We start from the raw sequence: 22,067 nt of genomic DNA, 5'->3' as shown, positions 1-22,067 counted from the left end.
CTGCCTGGCCATAAAACACGAGTTCTGTTAAGATGTTCAAATTTTCGAGGAAATAAATTAGTGCATTGACCGCACACGGTTACTTGTGGCGAACATGGAAGCAAAAACATGTTCTGATTAAATATGGCATTGTCTTTGAATCAGTTTCGAAGGATATCGATTTGGTGTTTGAACATCTTAAAACCTGTTCTGTCAGAAAGGGTTAAAAAAAAAACCCAAATCTATGATTTCCTTTTCACACTTTTGACGCTGGAAATAAGATCTCACGATGCCCCCCCTCACGTGGTTAACAGCCATGATTCAGCATCGCTACCTCATACCAATCAACTCCTTATCACTGCTGCCCACCTTATCACGGACCATTCCAGACCTTATTGGTCACCCCGTGCCCCTTATAAATCTCAACGTTCGTCCTACAAAGTCCAAGGACAAGGGAGAAACAAACAAAATAGACAGAACAATAATAGGGTTTTTCCCCTTTTTTCTGGCAACAAAACTGAAACCTTTTTACAAGGATTCATGTCTGCATTAACCACAATACCTGCAGTCAAAATGCAAACAAAAAAACATACTATGATAATATATGCATTGTCCTTTAAACTGATTGGTTCACACCAATGCAGACATGAATCCTTGTAAAAAGGTTTCAGTTTTGTTGCCAGAAAAAAGGGGGAAAACCTTATTATTACATTTTGGTACTGGCAAAGGAGGTCTAATGAGACAGAACAATGTTTTGTCGTTGCCCGAAACGGCTGTAACGCCGTATGGGACCTCACAATGCAATGTCCCTGTACAAGACGAACACAGGGGGTCAAACCGCGTGGGTTTACAGCGACGCAAACCTCGACCCCTCCCTGTCGGTTTAGAGACGCGCCCAACGTCGCCTCAACGTTTCGTGCCGACTGGACGCGAGAATAACCGTATCGTCAAGGAGTTGGAGTGGCACGGTCATTCAACAAGCACCGCTTTGCATCCCCAAAAGAAAAAATAAGTAATGTTTAAAAAAACTTTTTTTTAAAACACGCTTTTATTTAAATGTACCCTACTACTCATTGTTTTTTTCGGTAGTGACGTATGTAGAAATACCATAAAATCACATTATTTCTACATACGTGACTTTACCGAAAAAACCAATGAGTGATTTATTCAGTCACGAAAGCTTTGATTCTGTACCCTACTCGTCATGGCAGAACTCCACGACTCCAGGAAGTGGCCCGAAGCTTGCCACAACGTAAGGGAACCGTGGCCAATTACAGCCAACGTCAGTTGAGCGTGGACAATTAGACCCAAGCCGAAACATAACATATAAAAAATGTTAAAAAATATTTGTATTTTATTTTTAATGATAGAATCTAGTATTGTCATCATTATGACATCAGTACACCAAGTTTGCAGTCGATACCACATTGGGAAGTGGGTAAACATTAAGTTACAAGATTTGAGGATATAACAACGACAACAACAACAGACAGAGTGAGTTAAATAAAAGCGTGTAAAAAGATACTAAACACGTGGGCCCCAAGTGTCACACAACCTCGCTGATCAAGCATAGGCCAGGCAAATAATGAACATGCACTCCACAGCAGAGGCAAAGACCAACGTTTATCCAAACCAACAATGTTTTATAATACATCGAAACACTAATTCAGGGTTTTCGACAAATGTTTGACGTTCTGCAAATAGACATACTTTCGAACGGTGTTCTTGATTGAGACTGCACTTTTAAAAATGTAAAAAAAGAAATGCATCCTTGAGCCCATATTGCCATATATGTACATAGCTAATAACGTGATAAGGGGCCGTCCATAAATGACGTCACGCGATTTTGGACGATTTTGACCCCCCCCCCTTCGTCACACGACGTCACAAAAAGTCAGACCCCCCCTCAAATATGACGTCACAAAGCTCTGCCCCCCCCCCTCCAAAAAAATAAAACATGCTTCAAATCGTTTTAAACTATTGTCATTGTAGTGCGTATTTAATGTGGCGCTGCACTCTGATGCTGTAGGAGAAAACATTTATCAAAAAGTATATTTAATGAAGTAGAACGTGTTGTCTATATTTATTTAAAGTTGCGCATTTTTATGTGACGTCACATTTCTCACCCCCCCCCTCTCGTCACACATAAGTCACAAATGTCTGACCCCACCCCCTAGGTGCGTGACGTCTTTATGGAGGCCCCTTACAGCTATTCTAAATACGCTATTAAAACGTTTAGAGTCGTGTAAATGTGTATGAAATGCATTTTCATGAACCAACATTTTCATTTGCATGAGTAACAAACTCAGGCTTTCTATTTAAACCGCGTTGGCTTTCACTTGTCAATGTTACTCTTCATAAGTGAGTTTTGGATTAGGTCGTCAACGCAATCGTCTGACCAAGATGTGGGTCGTGCAACCCTCCACAAGCCCCGACACGGCCAACCGAATTAAAATATCACGTCCACAATCACTCAACAAAGTACACATTATAATGAAACAATTATTATTATTGAGCTGAAGCAATAATGCTTCAATAATGATTATCATCATAATTGTTTCAGCTCAATTATTACAATAATCATTATTACTGTTTCAGCTCACCGACAAGATGAGGTGGCGATTCCCACAACCGACTTTAGCAATAGACGCGACGTTTCGTATGCCAACCATCATCAGGGAAAATGAGATGCTCAAGCCTCAAGATGAGAATCCAGGAAGTGATTAACCGTGCCACCTGGCCCGCTTACTTTAATAAGTGCCACGACATCACGAGGAACGACGAATCGGATGCAAAGCTATTAAAATAATACCTTAATTTATTATAATTGTATTCTAATTCATCAGTGCCAATGATTAACATTGTATTGTAACTCTTAATGTACTGTACCTACTAGCCAAGCGTTTTATAGGTTAGAATAGCGGTTTTTAACCTTTACTCCAGCCTTGCGCCCCTTTGCTTCTCAATCGTAAAAAAATAATCATGTTAGTAACTACATCGGTTTAATTAAACTAAGTAGTTGTATTTCATATTCTTGGTTCTTTCGGTAAAGTCACGTAGAAGGGAAACAATTAAATAATACAAATATAAAACAATAAAATTCTCACAATGAGAATGTTTGAGAATTGTATTGTTTTATATTTTTATTATTTTATTGTTTCCCTTCTACGTGACTTTACCGAAAGAACCAAGAATGTGAATCCCTGCAGTCACGAAAGCTTTAAATCAAAATCTAGTTGTATTTCGTTTTAAAGCTTTCGTGACTGCAGGGATTCACATTCTTGGTTCTTTCGGTAAAGTCACGTAGAAGGGAAATAATAAAATTATAAAAATAAAACAATAAAATTCTCACCACGTTTCGATTGCGAAAGGTGTGCGAGTGAAGTGGGAGGTTTCTATGGGACAATGTGGTGTGCCCCTCTGTGATCTTACATTGTTGTTCTCCATGTACGTGAGTTGCATGGGGTCAGAGTGGTGCGCTCACAGACGCATATAGCACGCGCTTTAGGTTATTTTTTTGTAAACAATATTATAAATAATCAGTAGTTGTTAAGTGATTGCTTGTGTTGCAATCGAAACTTCGTGAGAATTGTATTTTTTTCTTATTTCCCTTCTACGCGACTTTACCGAAAGAACCAATAATAAGTAGTTGTACTTACGTGCCTGTGCTTAATTTGTGTTTCGATGATTTACCTTCGAAAAAAATCGGGAATGTCTCGCGCCCCTAGGGGGTGCGCGCTCCCCAGGTTAAGAACCACTGGGTTAGTAGATGGGTCAGGTTTTCATTTGGAATCAGGCTTTTATTGACACTTAAACAAAGGCAGAATATATTTCCCATTGTATAAAAAAATGGACATTCATGAATTACCAATGCGATCCATTGTCAATTTTTAATGACTGTTTAGTATGAAAAAACACGTCTGGTAAGTGTATGCCACCACATTTAAAGAATGAAAACGTTGGGGAAACTAATCACCCTGGAGAAAGAATATAAAACTGCTTCCTTCATGTAAACGCTCGCACATGATTCTCAAAACACATGAAAAGAATTATGGTATGTACAGTAATCAATTAAACTGTTGAATATGTCGACGTTCATATAATAAATGGTTAACGTGTTGCACCTGTTCTCGCTGTTAAACTAAAATATAGAGTTTGCGTGCACTTGTATAAAGAAGTTCAATACACCTCCCCAAGGCCTCCACCTTCTAACGTCGAAACATCGTTGGGGCGCTACGGTGGTGAGATGCCAACTACCTCGCCTGGTGTGGAGGAGGGTCGTGGGTTCGATCCCGACCCTGACGCCTGTTGTATTTAGAGTTTGCAGGATCTCCCCGTGGCCGTGTGGATATTTCTCTGCGATTGAGAGTATTTGGCTGCTATAAATGTCCACGTGACAAACCACTTCGTTGAGCTATCATTTGTGGCCAAGGTCGCTTCTGGAAAAGCGCTACATAGCTCAGTGGGCCTTACCTGGTAAAATAAAAAAAAAAATAGTTTAGGTGCAAGGATAATGGTACGCATTTACCATTTATAGGGAACTTGCTTTACGTGAAATCTCAACTATTCCAACGTCCTGCTACCACCAGGCCAAGGATGACCCCCCCCCCCCGAATTGGCAGCCGTCCCTGTGCAGCAACGGTGTGCACGCGAGCGTTAGTCTGGGGGGTGCCGTTGCAGCTTCAGTCCTCGTAGGCGATGTTGTCGTACATGCCGGCCGGCGGCTGCGGCCGCTGCCGCTGACTGTTGAGTTGGGACCGGATGACCGAGGAATGGCCGGCGGGAGGGGGCGGCAGGTCGCCGATGCAGTACGGGCGCAGGTCGTGGTGAAGCAGCTTCACCTTGTTGTCGACGGGCAGCTTGGTATCGCGCAGCTGCGGGTACGAATTGTCGGGGTCGTACACGGTGGTGGGCTCGGGCTTTTTGCAGAATCTGGGAGGAGATTTTTTTTTTTTAAAAAGAGAGGGGTTATGGGCGCAGTCTCGTCATCATCATCATCATCGCCTTCACCATCACCATGACCAATCTAAACAAACCAGGTAAAGGCCCACTGAGCTACATACTGTAGCTCTTTTTCAGAACCGACCTGGCTATCACAATTTTTTTTTTTACCACTGAACTATGTGGTTCTTTTTCAGAAGCGAGCTGGCCATCACAAATGTTAGCTCAACGAAGTGGCTTTATCATGCGGACATTTATATCAGCCAAATTCTCTATATATATACGCATGTTTGCAAATGTGAAGGGAAAAGCTGGAGGACCCGGAGTAAAATCCACTCGACCACGAGGAGAGGGTCGGGATTGAACCCACGACCTCCTGTATACCCGGCAAGGTAGTTAACATCTCCCCACCCTGGCGCCCAATCGAATGCTGCATCAAGGCCACCCCTGATTGGTCGCCATCTCTCACACTCGTGCGATGTAACGTTCCACGTTGCGTCTGCGCACAAGCCAAATAATGATTTCACCTGTATTCCAACTCACATTACTCGGCTCTTAGAGAACAACCGATGGTGATGATGATGATGGAGGAGGAGGTTGTTTAATTCAGTGCAAAACATTTCAGGGTGGTGACAGCCTCGGGGTAAGCGCATTCGCCGCTTGTTGCCGAGGTTGACGGTTCGAATCCAGCGGCCGCCCTGGATATTGCTGCCGTTGGAATAACCACAGCCTGCTTCACGGTCGACGTTAATGGTCCCCTGACGTTATGCGCATGAGCGGGCCAACTATGCACTGGCGTCAAGTGCTGAAATGTGTCAAGTTACGTGTCAAATTACGTGTCAAAAATGCGTCAAATTACGTGTCAAATTATGAAAATTAACCTGTAGATTATTCAACAGCAATCGTCACCCCCTTATTGGTCGACGAAGAGCCCCAGTTCACCCCAGGTCATTCTCGCAAATGAGACCAGCCTGAAAGTTCTCACCTGGTTAAACAAAATAAATGTAAATACAATTGCTGTACATGGCTGACAAAGGGTGGGTTATAGGACGCGTGTGGTAAAGCAGAGAGGTTATGCATAGAATGCTCAATTCCTGTACAAAGTTGAAGAGGCACCATCGTCCAACGCGGAGTTTACAGTCTCAGATGATAACGCAGGCAAGTGGATTCATTGATAATTGGAGCACAGTGGCAACGTGTCGTGATAATAATGCACCAGTGCTGGGTCTCTGCGTGTGTCTATCGCTCTCCGTGCACGTCTATGGGGTCTCTATGTGAATCTGTGGATATATTGACTGTGTGAATCTACATGTCGCTGTGTGTGTGTGTGTGTTTATAGTGGACTCTGCGAGTCTGCATCTCTATATGAGTCTACAGGCCTCATGTGTCAGTCTATGAACCTCCACGGGAAAGAGGGCAGCCGATGAAGCCACTGACAATGCATTCTGGTCCCTCAATGAATCGAGCTGCACGCCTTACCACCCGGGGCGGACTTTTCAGCCTCCTCAACCCGGAGCCACGAAGGGCCACGGGCGGGCATGACTGCACAACGTGGACGAGTGAGATGCAGTGAGGCGCCTCACCCCTTGTTGCAGAACGTGCTTGCCAGCATGATTACGAAGATGGTCGCCAGAATGCTCCCCATAACGATCTTTACCCACGCTGTTGGAACACAAAAGAGGCCGGCTTGTGAGATTGAGTGAACCGTCATCCGCGTGCCGTCAGCAGCCCAATATCAGTTCATAATCTGCAGAGCCATCGTCTGTTCGTCCGCGTCCAACGTAAGGGAGGGAGGATGTTTTGATATGAAAAGGTACTTGACAAAACAAAAACGTATCTCGATGAGGATGCTAGCGCGGTTGTAATAGTTGGCAAAGTAGACTTGTAATACGGAGGTCACCGGATCCAGTTGAAGCAATGGTCCAAGTTTCCTATAACTCCTCCGACTCTGTCCAGCTCAGCGCCTTAAACGTGCACACCACTGTCAGTCGATCGGCAGCTCGGCGTGTGGTGGCGTTATAAAGGTGGGTGCTCCCACCTCTTCCGAGACGTCTGGCCATCGAAGAAGAGTATCCCAAAATACCCTCCAGAGTTCGCTCTCATGGTGGCCCCCTTGCAACAGCAGTGGCGTAAGCAAAGCAGTTGCAGGGCTGCGCCTTTACCGATGCAGTATCTCAATATGAGCATTTGAAATGAGTAAATGCTTACTTTTGTCTGGAGGTCCCTCCGTGTTGGAAACTGTTGAGTAAGAAAAAATGATGGAATTAGAGGGCGGAACTTAAGATTCATAGATACAGCTCAGTTGCATTGAGAGCTTTGTGACCTTATTTTATTGCATGGTTCAAACCTGTAATTCCTTATACAGAGCAGAGATGCAACGCTTTGTATAAACACTGTGCTTTCGCGTGTTGTAAATGTTATGTGCTTGGAGACTGCTTGTAAATACACTTAAAAGTAAAGTAATGCATAGGTTAATTTGAAAAAATGATTCAAGTTAAATTATGAATTGAACGTCTTCAATGAATTGATCCATGCAGAGTAACGAATCAACATTTAATTAAAGCCATAAAAAAAACACAGCGATGAATGATATAACTCAAATATAAAGACACTGAAGAATTCGGAGCAAGTGCTGTAGATGATGAGCGGCGAAGCAAAATTTACGAACCAAAGTGGCAGCGGTTAAATTAATGAATGAAAGGATAGCAAGTGAAAATTCAGACGTCCTCTCACTGTTCCAACTATGGCAGAAGGCCGTGGCCTCGAGGCTGGCGTTGTTGATGCACGGCGCCTGGACGATCGCGGTCACGTTGGTTCCGTTCACAAAATCCACTGTGACCACTTTCGCCCCGGCAATCCATCCGTCTCTGCCAAAAAAAATGAAAATCACTTCAACACATAGACTTTCGCGACCAATAGTATCCATAAAATGTTTTTTTTGGGGTTAGATCGCGTAAATATGCGTGACGTTAGACCCGTCACAGCTGATTAGTAAGGTTTGTCACGTAAACAAAACGTGCCAATTAGTTACTAGTTCAGCACACCGCCGTGTTGGAGAGTAAACCCACAATATTTACAGTTCGACGTTTCGCCAGTAATTACAACCAGCATCATCATCCGACATCCAGAATTGAAAATCACCGAGCGTGAGAACATCAGCTTAACCGTAATCTGCCGCACATTGCCGCACGACAACACCAGGGCTTACATCCAGCTTGGGCAGTCTACGTTGGCGATTCTGAAATGTATTTCAGTACCCGGCACACCACATCCACAATGCCTGTCGCTATGTCTGCAACTACGATTCACGCGCCACCAACTCCAGTCGAACGGTGACCCAGAGAATCCTCAGAGAGGAATTAATCCCTGTTGCACACCACATCCAGTATACCTGTTTAACATGTAACAACGTCGCAACTACTCCAGTCTACCAGCGGAGCCGGAAAATATTCAGTGAGGAATTAAGCCCCGGTGCACGGCCATCATAAGGCTCAACGCTGCAGCTAAATAAAGGCCTGAGAGGTTCAGACGTTCCGAGTCACAGACCCTCGTGTCGCCAGCGCCCCGGGTCCACCCATGGCTGTGACGTGGTCTCCAGTGGGAAACCAACCATTTTGTACACGTGACTCAGTGCAGGAGTTGTGTCCGCCACGCACAATTCAGTTTGCACTTTGAGGCTTTTGTTGAGCACGTCGACCCGTCGTGATGCGCAAACTCGAGCGAATTGCTGGCGCTTCAGTCGACATTCGAAGCGGACTGCGACCCTCAAAGGAACGGCGCCGCCACCAGCGAGTTCCCATCCCTGCTAACGGCCAACACCGGTGACGATTATCTGAACTGCTCCCGGGCCTCCCCAAGGTCGACTCAGCTTCAAATGAGTACCTGGTGCGGTGTGTAAACATCGCCACTGGGGAGACAAAGGCGGCCGACGTGGCGCTGGCCACCCACCCCCCGTCGCGTGCCGTTCGGCCTTCGTGGGTGCTACTCGCTAACATCCCTTGCCCCGTACAGTCTGTTAAGGCTACACGGGAGGAATCTTTGTCTTTGTGTGCAGATTGCGTGTGCGTTGTGCACGTCGTTTCTCACATGGTGGTCGTGAACCCAAGCTCCCGAGCTCCCTCCACGTGGCCCTCGTTGGCAAGGCTGGCGCCCCACTTGGCGCAACTATTTTGCGCCTCGTTGTTGGGCACCGACGAATCCAGCAGCTCCTGGTAAATGCCGTACTTCACTGCGAATGGCAGGAAAGGGCCCGAGACGAATGTTCATTTCTCAGTTGCGCACGTGGGAAAATGAAAAAGTCTCCGGTGTGCGGCTGTGGTCGTCCAGAACAGACCGTAACAACGTATAACGACGCAATGCCCCGATCCTCAAGTGCTAAAGAGACATCACGGTGGTGATACACTACTCCGCTGCTCTTGACGCGGTTATCTGGCTCGACCACCTGAATGTGAAATTGTAGTTGTTGCTCTGCGTCTACATCAGCAGCCGTGCGAAAGACGAAAAAGTAAGAAAACAGTGAGGGAAAAATCTCAAACTTGGGCTGCTCAGTTAAGATATATGAGTAGCTCAGCCATGGCTCAACTTAGGCTCAGCTCACGAAAATCCTGAGCACGGCTGGGGCCAGGGTCAGAGCCATCTCACTTGGGCCAGAGACAAGCCAGAGGGGAGCCATGATCAAGAATACGTGCCTGAGTCTAGTTTAGCATTCTATCTCTGGAGAGGTTTGTGACAGACCCCACACCTTCCCAAACGTTATGTAACTCCTCCATAACAATTGCTTCAAAAATACTCCAAAGCCTGCTCTAAATATCTATTAGGAAGAAAAAAAAACCCGGCGTTTCCTTTTGTCCGTCAACTAAATTATGAGAGCCTTTCCGAAAGCCGGAATCAAAAAGTTATAGAAAGTGCTCCCACCCCCCACCCCTCAGATGCGGGGGTAAAAAGTTAATCCAACAGATTTCCAAATAATTGTGTAGGCATATATATTATATATACGCATATATATTATATATATACCTATATATTACATATGCCTACGCACCCTACATACAATAGAGTCAGTAGTATCTGCACACGTTGGGGAGGGGGGGGACATCAGCGGGGGCGACTGGCGAGGCGCAACGCGTCGAGAAGCTCTGGGCCGCCGAAATTCTCGTCTTATAAAACCCGGCCCGAAAGGAAGGCTTTTTCTACGATCTTTCCAATCACAGACTGTGGTGCATGAGTCAAAGTTACGTGAGCTGTAAAACCTTGCGTTGTTAAACAATAGTTGATCATAAGCACCAGCTATGGCACTTGGGCACGTGGCTCCCTCGTTTCACCTTGGTTGATGAGACGCCGAAACGTCGAAACTGGCACAGCGCTTTGCTTGTGTTGAACCAATGCTGCTGAAATGATGCGCTCACAGAGGGAAGACTCAGGCCACGACATTGGTGGAGGGCTCTTGCCTATGACGTCAGCCAACCAGGCGGCGCATGTTTTAAAGGCCACACTCTACCGATGAAACTCGGGAAGTTGGGACCAGTCCTGTGTTTCTATATATATTAACAAACTCTGCTGGACAAAACGTTGGTCTAAAAAGGCACGTAGGCCTATGCAGGGCTTTGGTCTGTGTTTGCAATAAGGAAAAAATATAACTCGCAACCAGCACACCGCATCCGGTACATATCTCACTGCAGCTGTGGCTAATAGTCACAGTGCCAACGACCTGGAAAACATTCGGTGATGATTTAAGCCGTGGGTTTGACAGACTAAAGTGTAATCGAGCACCGGACATAAAACTACAATAACTCACAGTTGTTCACTATTCGTGTGGTTTCAACTCACGTCCTTCATTGTAGCAAATGACGTTGGGAAGATAATTTGAGATTGGTGCGATAATTTGCGGGTAGCAGTATGCGTGTGACGCATTCCACCTAAATCCATTCCTTTTTCCTTCATCGATCCAGCCTTCCCTGGAGGACGAAATCACGCAAACAGTTCTCAGAATCAGAATGAACATTTATACTGGAAGAATCTGATGAGCGACAAATCTCTTTTTCACAGACGCCCAGTATTTCACAGATGTCCAGGAATTGCTTTTAAAAAACAAAACATGGGAGCGGATTCGGGCAGGACATCGTCGTGAGACGGGATGATGGATGATGGACGAGGCCAGGAATGGAACGGCAGCCCAAGGAGGGAAACCCGCCGGGAGAGGACGGCCACAACAGAGAATGTCGCAGTGAGATCAAAAAGAGCTTCATAGCTCATCGGATTCCTCCGGTATCAATAAAGATTCTGATTCCTGCATTGCAGGACAAGAGATGGATGCTGGCGGCGAGTGCGGAAGCCTCATCCAGCAGTGGACATACCACGGCCGATGATGATGGGTTGTAAGTATATTTATTGACAAATTATATTCTATGCTAATAGACTCGCTGTAAAGACAGTAATTATTGAGTAGTTTTGACGGATATGTTTTCATGTTAAACAACATGACACATTTAGGATTCTCAGGGTAAATTGTTTACGCCGAGGATGAGTGTTGTTGACTCCGACTACCCGAGGGTAATAGAGCCAGACTAAAGCATCTATATCATTTGTGTGGTTAAACCTTAATGCCTGAGGCTCATGGGGCCAGAATGGAGCATCTTGATCATTTGTGTAGTTGAATGTCAATGTCTGAGGCTCATAGGGCCAGACTAAGACACCTTTAAGATTAACATAGGGGTCAGAATTCATGCCTGAGGTTTAGAGACACAGTCTCAAGAGTGGTATGTCTAGAGTCACACCAGCTATTGTAGTTTAAAGGGAAACATAAGCATAACTCCATTATTTGTCTCCACATATAAATAAAAGACGTGTTTTAGTCCATCGGCCAACTGGTCCTTCCGGAAAAAAATATCCATCAGCATTTCTTCATTTAAACAAACTCAGGGTCAGTTTCATCTAGTTGGGTCTCAACAGCAGTCTGGCTTGTGTAACGTAAGTTGCTGGGTTTCCATATGTTATTGGCAAAAAAGCACTCCATCTAAACGATGGGGCCCTGTTCGACGCAACAAGGAATATCATACATAGATTGTACGTAATATTGCATACAGATTCCTCATTATACATTGTTACAGAGCACCATTGGTCTCCACGTACAAATAAAAACGCGCCTCCGATGATTACGGTTGGCCACGTGCGTTGCGCGAAGAAGTTCAACGTACGGCGCGTACATACAAAACGTGTCATAGTCCCGCTGGCCTATTTCGCTTTGTTGTATCGTGTCAAGCAAGACCCGTACCAGCAATGATGTTCGACGAGGAGGGCGTCCTGAACCTGAGCAAACGTTGCTGGCACGCTGCCCGCCAACACAGAAAGGCACACTTGACTCACGTTCTTGTAAAAGATGGCTTTTTTGGTGATGTGCAGGAAAACGCCCTTTTGCACTGTGGGAGGTGAGGTGGAGATGGGGGGGGAGGCGGGAAGAGGGGGACAAATCAGTAAACACGGCGACGACAACATTCAAGCTGTATTTTCCCGCGTAACGTGGGGGGGGGGGGGGGGGTGATGGGGTGGGCGTTTCCATTGTGCGCCGCTTTAAACCGACATTAAGTAAGACGGCCGAGTTACCTTCGGTGACTTTTCTAAAACATCCGTAACAAAAATACAAAAATAAGAATCTTTGTTTAATCCTGGAGAAATCCGATGAGCTATGAAGCTGTTTGTTCGCAGATGTCCAATTGACGGCACTGCCAGAGGACTCGACCCCAAATATTGACGAGCCGTAAAATTGCCTGACACACTACAGGTGACCGCACCCTGCCACTTAACGTGGTATGGTTGTCAAGTATGTTGCTCTGGTTGGTGTACAGATCACACAATCTCTGTCTGCGATTCGGACGGAAGTCAACAGTTTACCAATAGGGGGGGGGGGGGGGGGGAGCGACCAAATTTGTCCATATTTGGGAAACAGTATTTTCATGACAGAGAATGGTGCGTTAACCATTGCCAGTGGTGATGGCTGGCAGCAATTTCCCGCTAAACCTGCACGAGTGTGCCTGGGCCTTGAAAGCCGAGCGTGAGCTGCCACAGAGCTTTCAAAGTCAAAGTTGATTTCCTGCTCATATTGGGCATTGAGGCGGGCGGATCATCTCTCGCTGACAGCCCTGAAGCAGTGCTGGAAATCCCGCTCTCCTATCGCAGGGGAAAGTCTAACCAATAGGACAGCTACTGTGGACTTCGCCATCGAGTGATGCCTACTCGCTAACTTTTTGACCTCGGAGGAAGAATGACGGGCTGAGTCAAGCCCACCGACCAGGATTTGAACTCGCAAATTTGAACTCCCAAATTTGAACTCCCAAACTCCCAAATCCAGGTCGTCGGCGGCGGAGCGACCGCTCGCTTACCGACAAAGTTGGGTTTGCAGAATACGCTGTTGGAGAAGCAGGGGCCCTTGGTGATGGCTCCCACGCCCCCATTGCCACACTTGTCGCTGGACGTATTCCGCGGCATAGCCAACTGCGTGCTGGCGACCCAGCCGTACCTGGGTAAGCGCAAAGACAACAGGGCCACAGAGAGCGTGGCGCATCCGTAAGGGCGTCGCGGAGGCAGGCGGTGGCACGAGCCCGCAATAATCTAGCACTTTGTGGAGGCAAAGGGGTTTGTGGATCACGACGAGATTTGCGTTGACACTCCCGAAGAACTGTAATCATGCAAGCGATTCAAATCGCGGGTGGTGTCCGAGGGGGGTGGAGGAGGGGGTGCAAGGAGCCGGCTCAGGTCGGGTGTGACCTCCCGTGTCGGGTTTTTATTTTTCCCAGCCCAGAAATCAATGTAGCCGCCCAGGAGAACAGGTCTGTGTGTGTGTAGGTGCAATGAACTTCTTTCTCTCCGTACGTAGCCAACCGTGCTAATTGGAGGTGCGAGTCTGGAGACTGCCCAACAAGAGCAGCAGCAGGAGAAGCAGCGCCCACTGAGTGCACGACGAATCTCCCCTGCCCTACCCTTGCGCTCTCCCCATCAATGAATTTGTTACCAGCTCACGTCGCCGGCAATTATGAAACCTGGGTCAGAGCTCACTGGCAAACCCACACACCCCCGGATTTAAAAAAAATGCTCATGTTGTTATTGTTGTTGTACATTGTACGTGATTAATGCGCGTGACCCCTGCAACCAATCGAGATGCTCGCGTTCCGCACAATGCACAAAACAATAATTAATTCTTGAATAGGGACGCCGATTGCAACAATAATATTTCGGGGTGGGAGGTGGAGGAGGAGGACTCTTTAGATGCTCATTCCGTCCGGCCTGCGAGGTGGTCACGACTCAGCAGTAGAGAAGATAGATGAGTAAACCCCATCCGTGCAGAGTTTTGTCATCCCCTACATAGCTGTGGGGGTTTTCTCCTGGTACTCCGATTTTCCTCCCACGCAACATGTTCACTGATGGTTTAAGCTCATTCCGCACAGGACGCTTAAACAACGCTCGTACAACGTTTATACAACGCTTGTGCTGCACGTGCCCCATGGTGTACATGAAGAGCCCCTTGACTCTAACAGGTGGTGACCAAGCCGTTCAATGGGCCACACACTCTGCTGACGATGCTTAAAAGGTCCATATCGATGCAGACGGCCCATGGAACGGATGGGCAAACCCTTATGTAACTTCACACGAAGATACAAACTTGTTGCGTGTTTATTATTCATCTGTGTCTGTTACTCGCGAATGGAATTGGCCAGACAACCCACCGCAAGATCCCCCCCCCCCTGCCAGCCTGCCACTCGATGCTACTTTTTTTTGGTTAAACGAATGACATTATTACCATTATGAGCACTAGTGTAGTAACATCACCAGCACCCAGAGTTCTTGGATTCAGATTTTATTTTAAGCCATTGGCATGCAACCTAAACAGTCGACATCATATATCTAACCTCCATGGTTATTCTTCCCTGTCTTTTAATGTAATCCCAGGCGTGCATCTGTCCATATTTCTTTCCATACTCCAAACAAACATACAAACATTCCCCATTTTGTTGTTGTTGTTGTCCTTTGTCGATGTCCTTGTTTCTGATCAGGTGGACTTGGGCAGGACACGTTTTGTGGATGGCAGTGGTTCTTAGCCTTTTTCTGCAGCCTGCACTCCTTTCGTTCTCAGAAAGGGCATCCCGCACCCCTAGGGGGTGCGTGCACCCCAGGTTAAGAACCACTGGTGTAAGGGATGGTGGCTGGTGACCAAAGGAGAGAAACGCGCCCGAGAGGACATTCATTGCTGCGATGAAACCAACTCTTGGTCAGGCACAAGATGGGTTGTTAGAGCGCAGCAGGGCCACGAGATATGGCAACAGCTTGAGGAGGCCTTCGTCTAACAGTAGCCGATGATGAAGATGGCACAAGACCTCCCTTAGACCCTGTCGGCCAAGTGCAAACGTGACGATGGCTCCGCAAGGATGCTTACAGTGAGTGAAGGGTTTAGAGACAGCGCCTTAGCTATCGATTTTCATCGGCGATTCGAAGTGTTCGCTATCCACTTACTAAACACCATCGGGCCGGTTAGCCCGTCGCGGGGTGAAGAGTTGCGCGCGGATCTGCGCAGCCCCACCAAACAGCGAACCCTTCACCGTTGCTGCAAAGCCTCAACCCCCTCATCAGGCACAACTCACTGGCAGGTCTGGAAGCCGGCGCGGATGGAGGCGTTGAGCTGCTCCATAGTGGCCAGGTTCACACTGACGTTCTTCTGTTCCCCGTAACGCTGACACCATTCGTTCGCCTCACCGAACGTCAAGTTGTTCTGGCCGGTCTGGAACAGGCCCAGTTTCACCAGACTGGGAGCAGACAGCGTGATGCTGCCGTTGACTGCTGTGTGTGTGGCAGACACAATGGGAGTGCAAATTGCGAAACGTTTGTCGAGTTGAGTTGAGCGTATATGCTATTTTTTGTTAGTTTAATAGGTAAGGCCCACTGAGCTATACATCTCTTATTCAGAAGCGACCTGGCCACAAATGATAGCTCAACGAAGCGGCTTATCCTGTGGACATTTATCGCAGCCAAATACTCTAAATGCACGTTTCTAAATGTGGAGGGAAAACCCGGAGGGCCCAGAGAGAAAAATCCACACGACCACGGGGAGAACTTGCAAACTCAAATAATACAGGCGTCAGGAGTCGGGATTGAACCCACGACCTCCTGTATACCAGGAGAGGTAGTTAACATCTCCTAGCCACCACTGGCACCCTCCTACAGCAGTAATACTGCCAGTGAGCTAGAAATCTTGAAATGCGGGATTCCTCCCTCAAAACTCAATTTTTATTTTTCCCCGAGCTCACCTCACGACCCCTTTAATCTCCAACTTTCTAACCACTACCACCGTTCCTGCTCCCCATTCACAATTCTCTCCACGGCCTACCGCTCATTCCCCATCCATCAAATCCATTCATCATCGTTTGCTTTCATCAATGTTGCTTTACCTTCATTCACGTATCACAGGTTCGCCCATTACCTCCTTTCAGCTCTTTCATTCACCTCATATTCACCATTGCACTCATACGTACTGTTGTTAATTCTCTGTAAAGTGCCTTGGTTAAGGCGTGATGCTATAACATTACGTAAAGATAAGATAGAATGAGAAAAAAAACCCAGAAACATTCACGGTGAAAAGATAGCATCTCGAATAAGCAACAATTACATTACCAACCCACAGGCTACCTGTCAAGTGTTGCAGTTTGAGTCACATCTGTTTAAACAATTAATATATATTCACAACAATATAGGGTGCTTCAAAAAATGTTAACATTTACGTGGGACTATCGTTGTTAGTGAAAAAGAGGAACGGATAATCCACTGTAACATGATAACAAATGTAATGTTAATAGCTTCAAAAAGTCAACGAGTCTCCCCACGTGTTCGCCATCGTTGTCAACGCGTGCGCCGGAATCTTCTCCAGGTGCTCTCCAGAGATCCGGAGGCACAAACATTTATCGTGGTATTGTTGTTGTTGAAAATTCTCACAAGTGTTAAACATTTTTTTTAAAGCACCCTGTATAGAGGGCAACAGGAAGGCCGATATGCAACCCTCCGAAGGGCCGACACGCACGTGAATCGTTGCGCTGTCCAGCAGTGATACAAGGAAACAGGGGAGGACCCGCACCTCCGATTAGCGCACCCGTTTGGCAACGTACGGTGCGAAAGAAGTTCAACGTACGCGTACGTACAAATAAGCGGGCGAGTACGAGAAAAGCTGAAGAGTGCTCAACGAAGCGAGATGCACGCTTAGAATTTAGGAAGAGGAGCATGCGGATTAGAGAACATACGTCGTTTAAAGACATCGCATCGTGCGTGAAAGTGAGAGCGGTGGGCGTCGCTCGAAGGGACGATGACCGAAGGTCAGGAAAACTTACGGAGCGGCAGCCAAGGGATGGAATGCGTCCGCGAGGACGTCAAATGTGTAGGCGGAGCGACGAAAGCGTGCTCGTGTTGCAGGCACAAAGCAAGTGGATTCGTCGTCGTTGTTTTGCGGGGGAAAGGCCACGTAATAGTTTGGCAGAACGTGTGTCGTCAAGACCCTCCACCACCACCACCACCACCCGACACAGCCACGCGGATTAAACCGCCACGTGCACAAGAAGTTTTAACATAGCCACTTCCGTGCCCTCGTCGATGAGGCCGCTTTCCTATCTTACAGTTACATGCTAATATCTCACATTAATATCACTAGCCCCGGCCACTTCTTTATGACCCTTGGGCTACACCCATTTCACACCTTTTAAAACAGTCTGCCTCAGCAGCAGGCCATGCTTTTCCCACCTGATGACGGACGCTTGTGTTGCGCCCGAAACGTCGTGATTTATTTTATTTTATAACTACGTGACTTTACCGAAAGAACCAAAGAGTATGTTTTAACGAGCCGATTATTTGCTGTTTCGGCTCACCGGTACGTGGAAGAACAATTCTCACAACCCATGTTGGCAATGATTTGTGTCGTTTTGTTCGGAACAACGTCAAACAACGACTTCCTGGATCTTGTCCTGTTGCTGCTTGACGTAGTTGGAAGGAAACGCGGCATGAAATGGCTACATTTAGTTGAGAAAATTGTTCCTCGACTTACCTGCGAACTGAGACAATAACAATCGTGCACCGCGACAATGGCATGTTGTTTGTCTGTGCTGGGTGGCGGAGGGTCGTTACGACACACGTTTGGCCAAATCATACCGTGGCCGAGGTCAAAAATAAACGATAAATCACAACATCGCCTGTGAAACTCCCGACGTGTTACACTAGGTGTATTGTTGCGTCGCGAGATCGTGAGAGATGGTGACGGCTTAAGGCGGGGGGCTTCATCCAGCAGTGGATTGAACAAGGCCGCTGATTGATGATGACGACGGAGCGTGCGACTTTGAAAAAAAAATCCTTTTATTTGTAAAATGTTTAAGGCGTCAAGATAGCCAGGTGCTCTGCTAAGGTCGCGCTCCGCGGCTCTCCGATGCGTTTTCGGGTTGTGTTGTCCGGCACGAGGAGCGAAACGTCGGGCACCACGCCGATCATTAGCGGACAGGACGCGCGCCTTTGTAAACACATAGCGAGAGGTCGCGCTTAACAAAAAATGTGCCCCCAAATTATTTCACAGCAAAGTCGCAAAAAACCTGAACACCAGACGGATGGGTGTCCTGCAGCAGCAGCAGCAGCGGCGGCGACACAAATATAATCACGAATTACCTTGGCCACTGCATCCGACGAAGAGAGACGTGGAGACGGCGCACGAAAGACACAGCAGCAGCAGCAGCCGCATGATGATTGACGGTGATGGCAGGCACCGATGATGACCTCCGTTTGAGTGTGGGCCACAGCAGGGCTTTCGAGATGTCAAACACGAGGGGGGGTGGGGGTGTCGCAGGAGATTCCCAGGAGAGTCCCAGGAGGAGTATGAGGCAGCTCGGGCGAAAAAAACGAGAGGCGTTTATCGACTCACCTGAGCTTCCCTGCGACTGTGCGAGAAACCTCAACGAACAGCTAGACGCCACGGGGGTGGAGCTGGTGGAGGAGGTATTTGAAGTCCAGGTGTACCCAAGCGCGCGGCACTGCCCCTCGCTTGCGTCACTCGCGCGAGTACGCGCGGGCGACCGCTCCCACTCGCGATGCGACCACTGCTCTAACCGGTTCGCTGAGCGGTCCCAAGGCGCGACGCTTTGGCGTCATCGACGGCCGGAGGGAGGGAGGAGAGGTGCGCAAGGACATTCCTGAAGCCGCCGCACCTGCGCGCGCGCACGCGCGCGTGCATCGCGACATGGCACGCGCACACGGCGACGCAGCTGTGCGGTGTGCATGCTGAACTTCTTTCGCGCCGCACGAGGTCAACCCGTGCTAATCGGAGGTGCGGTGGGGGTGGTGGGGGGACAACAGCGCTCGCGTTGGCAGCGAATTAGAATCAGAATCTTGATTTATCCTGGTGAAAACCCGATGAGCTAAGGAAGCTCTTTTTCCACAGATTTCCAGTCGTGGTGGTGCACACATGAACGCAACTTTCTGACACGTTCATCAAGAACACCGCTGCAAAAAGAACACAGGAGGATTAAACAATAGACATAATAGGCGACGTTTCGGGCAATGGCCCCTTGTCTTCTGCTTATGAATGAGGGTCATTGCGTGACACGTCGCTTATTGAGACAATTGCCTGGCAGTGTGACATACGTTGAGGGCAGTGTTTGTTGACATGTGTGGAGTGCGTCGTATTTCTCGTTGCACGGAGGAGAGAAAGGGGACAGCGCCGCGTGTAATGTTGCGTGTAAATGAACGAGTAAGTAAGGACATTTGATTTTGCGCACTCTTATGAGTCCAGTCCATGATGAATGCGCATTGATCACACGTGCGATGCTACCGTGCTGTGTTATCAGAACGGGATTGCAAGCCAAAAGGTCGAAAATTCGATTTGACCAGGTAAGGCCCACTCAGCTATGTAGCTCTTTTTTCAGAAGCCACAAATTGATCACTCGACGAAGTGGCTGGTCGTGTGGAAATTCAAAGCAGCCAAGTATTGTTAACCCACGTTCATTCTCAATGTGGAGGGGGAAAAACCACGCGACCACTGGGAGAACATGCACACTCTAGGGTTGGGATCGATCCCCACGGCCTCCTGTATAATAATGATAAATTATAATTTTACATTTATAAAGCGCCCTTAAACAATCGTTATCAGCAGCATATACCAGGCGAGGTAGTTAACGTCTCGCCACCGCGGCGCCCACATGACCAACACGGCGTGGCGAGGCCCTCCATCCAACTCGTGGCTTGACAAAGGACTGAAACGTCTCTTATCCATATAGGCTCATTGGGGGCAAGAGCTGTTAGCGAGCACCGATTTGGCGTGACGGAACAGCGCACACGAGGTGCCGGCGTGGCCAGAACCTCCGCCCAGCTGCTGGGGTGTATGATGAAACGCCACATCGGCAGTTCTGTTGAGGCTGAGTCAACGCAAACAAAGCCCTGGGGCCAGATTAAATCGATAACATTTCCGGGGGGGGCATTCTACGTTTTTGATCGAGCCATAAACTCGGGCTGGTGTGATTCAACAAGGCGGTGCGACAGAACAACCATAACACGGATACCGACGACATCATACACGGGAATCAGTATCATCATCGCCGCCCATGATCTATCTGCTGCTCGACGGAGGCCTCCCTAAACCGCCCTCTTCTCTATAGTACAAGCCTCAACATGATGCCTCTGATTCGCGTGTTCTCTAGTCCACGCGTTTCACTTCAATTCTCCCAAAGGAAATCCAAGCGCGTACCTCCACGCTTCTTTCTGCACTTCGCGACTTAACCGCCTACAATTTACTGCGCATTGAAGATGGGGGCCCGAGTCAGCGATGAGCGTGACCATCTTCAATGTCCGCATTAACGCTTTATTATCGCCGCACGTTGTGTGTTGTTTTTGTTCCTTGAGGAAGTTTGGCGCAGGGGAAGTCCTTCCAGTTTGCAAAGCTACAGTCGTATAGCTCCAGCCGTCTATTAATCTGAATGGGACCCTTAACCTAAAGGGAGGAGTCCTTGCTTATATAACATCTGGCAGTTGACCAGTTTTGATTCAAGCAAGCATCGCTCTGCTGATGAGATGCTACATGTCGAAATCAGTCCAGAATCTGCTTTTACAGAATGCTGCTGAAATGTTGCACTTTTAGAAGGCAGTGTGGCTGATGGGTAGTTTAAAATATAGTGGTTTTTTTTTAGTGAAGACAAATGAAGGAGACATTGCTTATCGAGTCTATTATGTGCATTTATTTTATCAACGATATAACAATATTTAGATATCCCATGTGGACTGAGTAACAATACAAGCAATAGGTATAACTGTTACAACTGTTTGAGGTTTAATACTTTGTTTTACTAATGCCAATTAAACCGATGTGTTTAATTCGTAGAGCTTGAAATTTAGCAGAATTAAATGTAACATTGTGTGTTTTCTGTGCGGGAATCGACGGAGCAGGCTCGATGAGGCCGTCAACTGGCCGCACCTGAGAACCCAGTTTCACCGCGGGCTGACGGAAACGCGGATTCAAACTCAGCCTGAGTGTTGCCAGACTCACGCTCGTACCACCGAGAGCCACCCGGGGAGCCACCCCCAACCCGGGGAGCCACCCGCCCCCTCGTGTGCCGTGCCGGCCTTCATAGGTGCTCGCAAACAGCACTTGCCCCAACAGTCTGTTACAGCCTACACGGGGGCTCTTTGTATTTGTGTGTCAATGCTAAAGGAAGTCCCGACCCAAAAAACAAACAGACTTAGCAGACGCATTCCTGATCCGAGTGACGTTCACGTCACGCGTACCTTTGAATCTTCGTGATTGACTAATCGCATTTAAAGTTACGTTAATGGGTGTTTAGAGTTGAGTCACTGCTGCTATAATCACCCAGGAACGTCTGTCCTTAACGCTCGTGACGTCACTCCACGTCGACCAGCCCCCCTAATTAATAATCATGAGCAGGTGACATCCACCACATGGGGGGGCGAGGCGCCTCCTCCCCCCTCCTCGGCGTCAACTCACAACCCTCACTACAAAGGCAGAACCCTCACGTCATCACGTGATCTCCGTAACGCTGTTGTTGAGACATCAAAGTAAAAAGGACGTCACGACGAACAATGGATTATAACCTTAATCCCTTGTTCATCATGTGCCACTGCCCCATTACAAA

At 47.7% G+C, this 22,067-nt stretch overlaps 1 protein-coding gene across 1 annotated transcript; it reads right to left on the bottom strand.

The window, feature by feature from the left end:
- Positions 1-1,584: 1,584 nt before the first annotated feature.
- LOC116939997 (uncharacterized) lies at positions 1,585-19,065 on the bottom strand. Its single transcript, XM_032949174.2, has 10 exons — positions 18,598-19,065; positions 15,549-15,744; positions 13,296-13,432; positions 12,191-12,335; positions 10,747-10,874; positions 9,007-9,148; positions 7,654-7,787; positions 7,129-7,158; positions 6,504-6,582; positions 1,585-4,911 (listed from the first exon to the last, which is right to left on the bottom strand). The coding sequence occupies exons 1-10, from the start codon at positions 18,668-18,670 to the stop codon at positions 4,662-4,664; spliced, it is 1,314 nt and encodes a 437-aa protein (XP_032805065.2). The 5' UTR covers positions 18,671-19,065; the 3' UTR covers positions 1,585-4,661.
- Positions 19,066-22,067: the final 3,002 nt, after the last annotated feature.

The sequence above is a fragment of the Petromyzon marinus genome, chromosome 7 (genome assembly GCF_048934315.1).
Source record: "Petromyzon marinus isolate PM22_M1 ecotype Great Lakes invasive population chromosome 7, UKy_Petmar_22M1.pri1.0, whole genome shotgun sequence".
In the NCBI taxonomy this organism is placed as follows: domain Eukaryota; kingdom Metazoa; phylum Chordata; class Hyperoartia; order Petromyzontiformes; family Petromyzontidae; genus Petromyzon; species Petromyzon marinus.
This window is presented reverse-complemented; position numbering and strand designations above follow the sequence as displayed.

Coding starts and splice junctions, on each gene's coding strand:
- LOC116939997 (XM_032949174.2), bottom strand. CDS start 18,670: ATGCGGCTGCTGCTGCTGCTGTGTCTTTCGTGCGCCGTCTCCACGTCT. Junction 10,875..12,190: donor CTCGTCGAACATCATTGCTG/GTACGGGTCTTG, acceptor TTCGTCCTCCAG/GGAAGGCTGGATCGATGAAG. Junction 7,788..9,006: donor CTTGGGTTCACGACCACCAT/GTGAGAAACGAC, acceptor TTTTTTTGGCAG/AGACGGATGGATTGCCGGGG.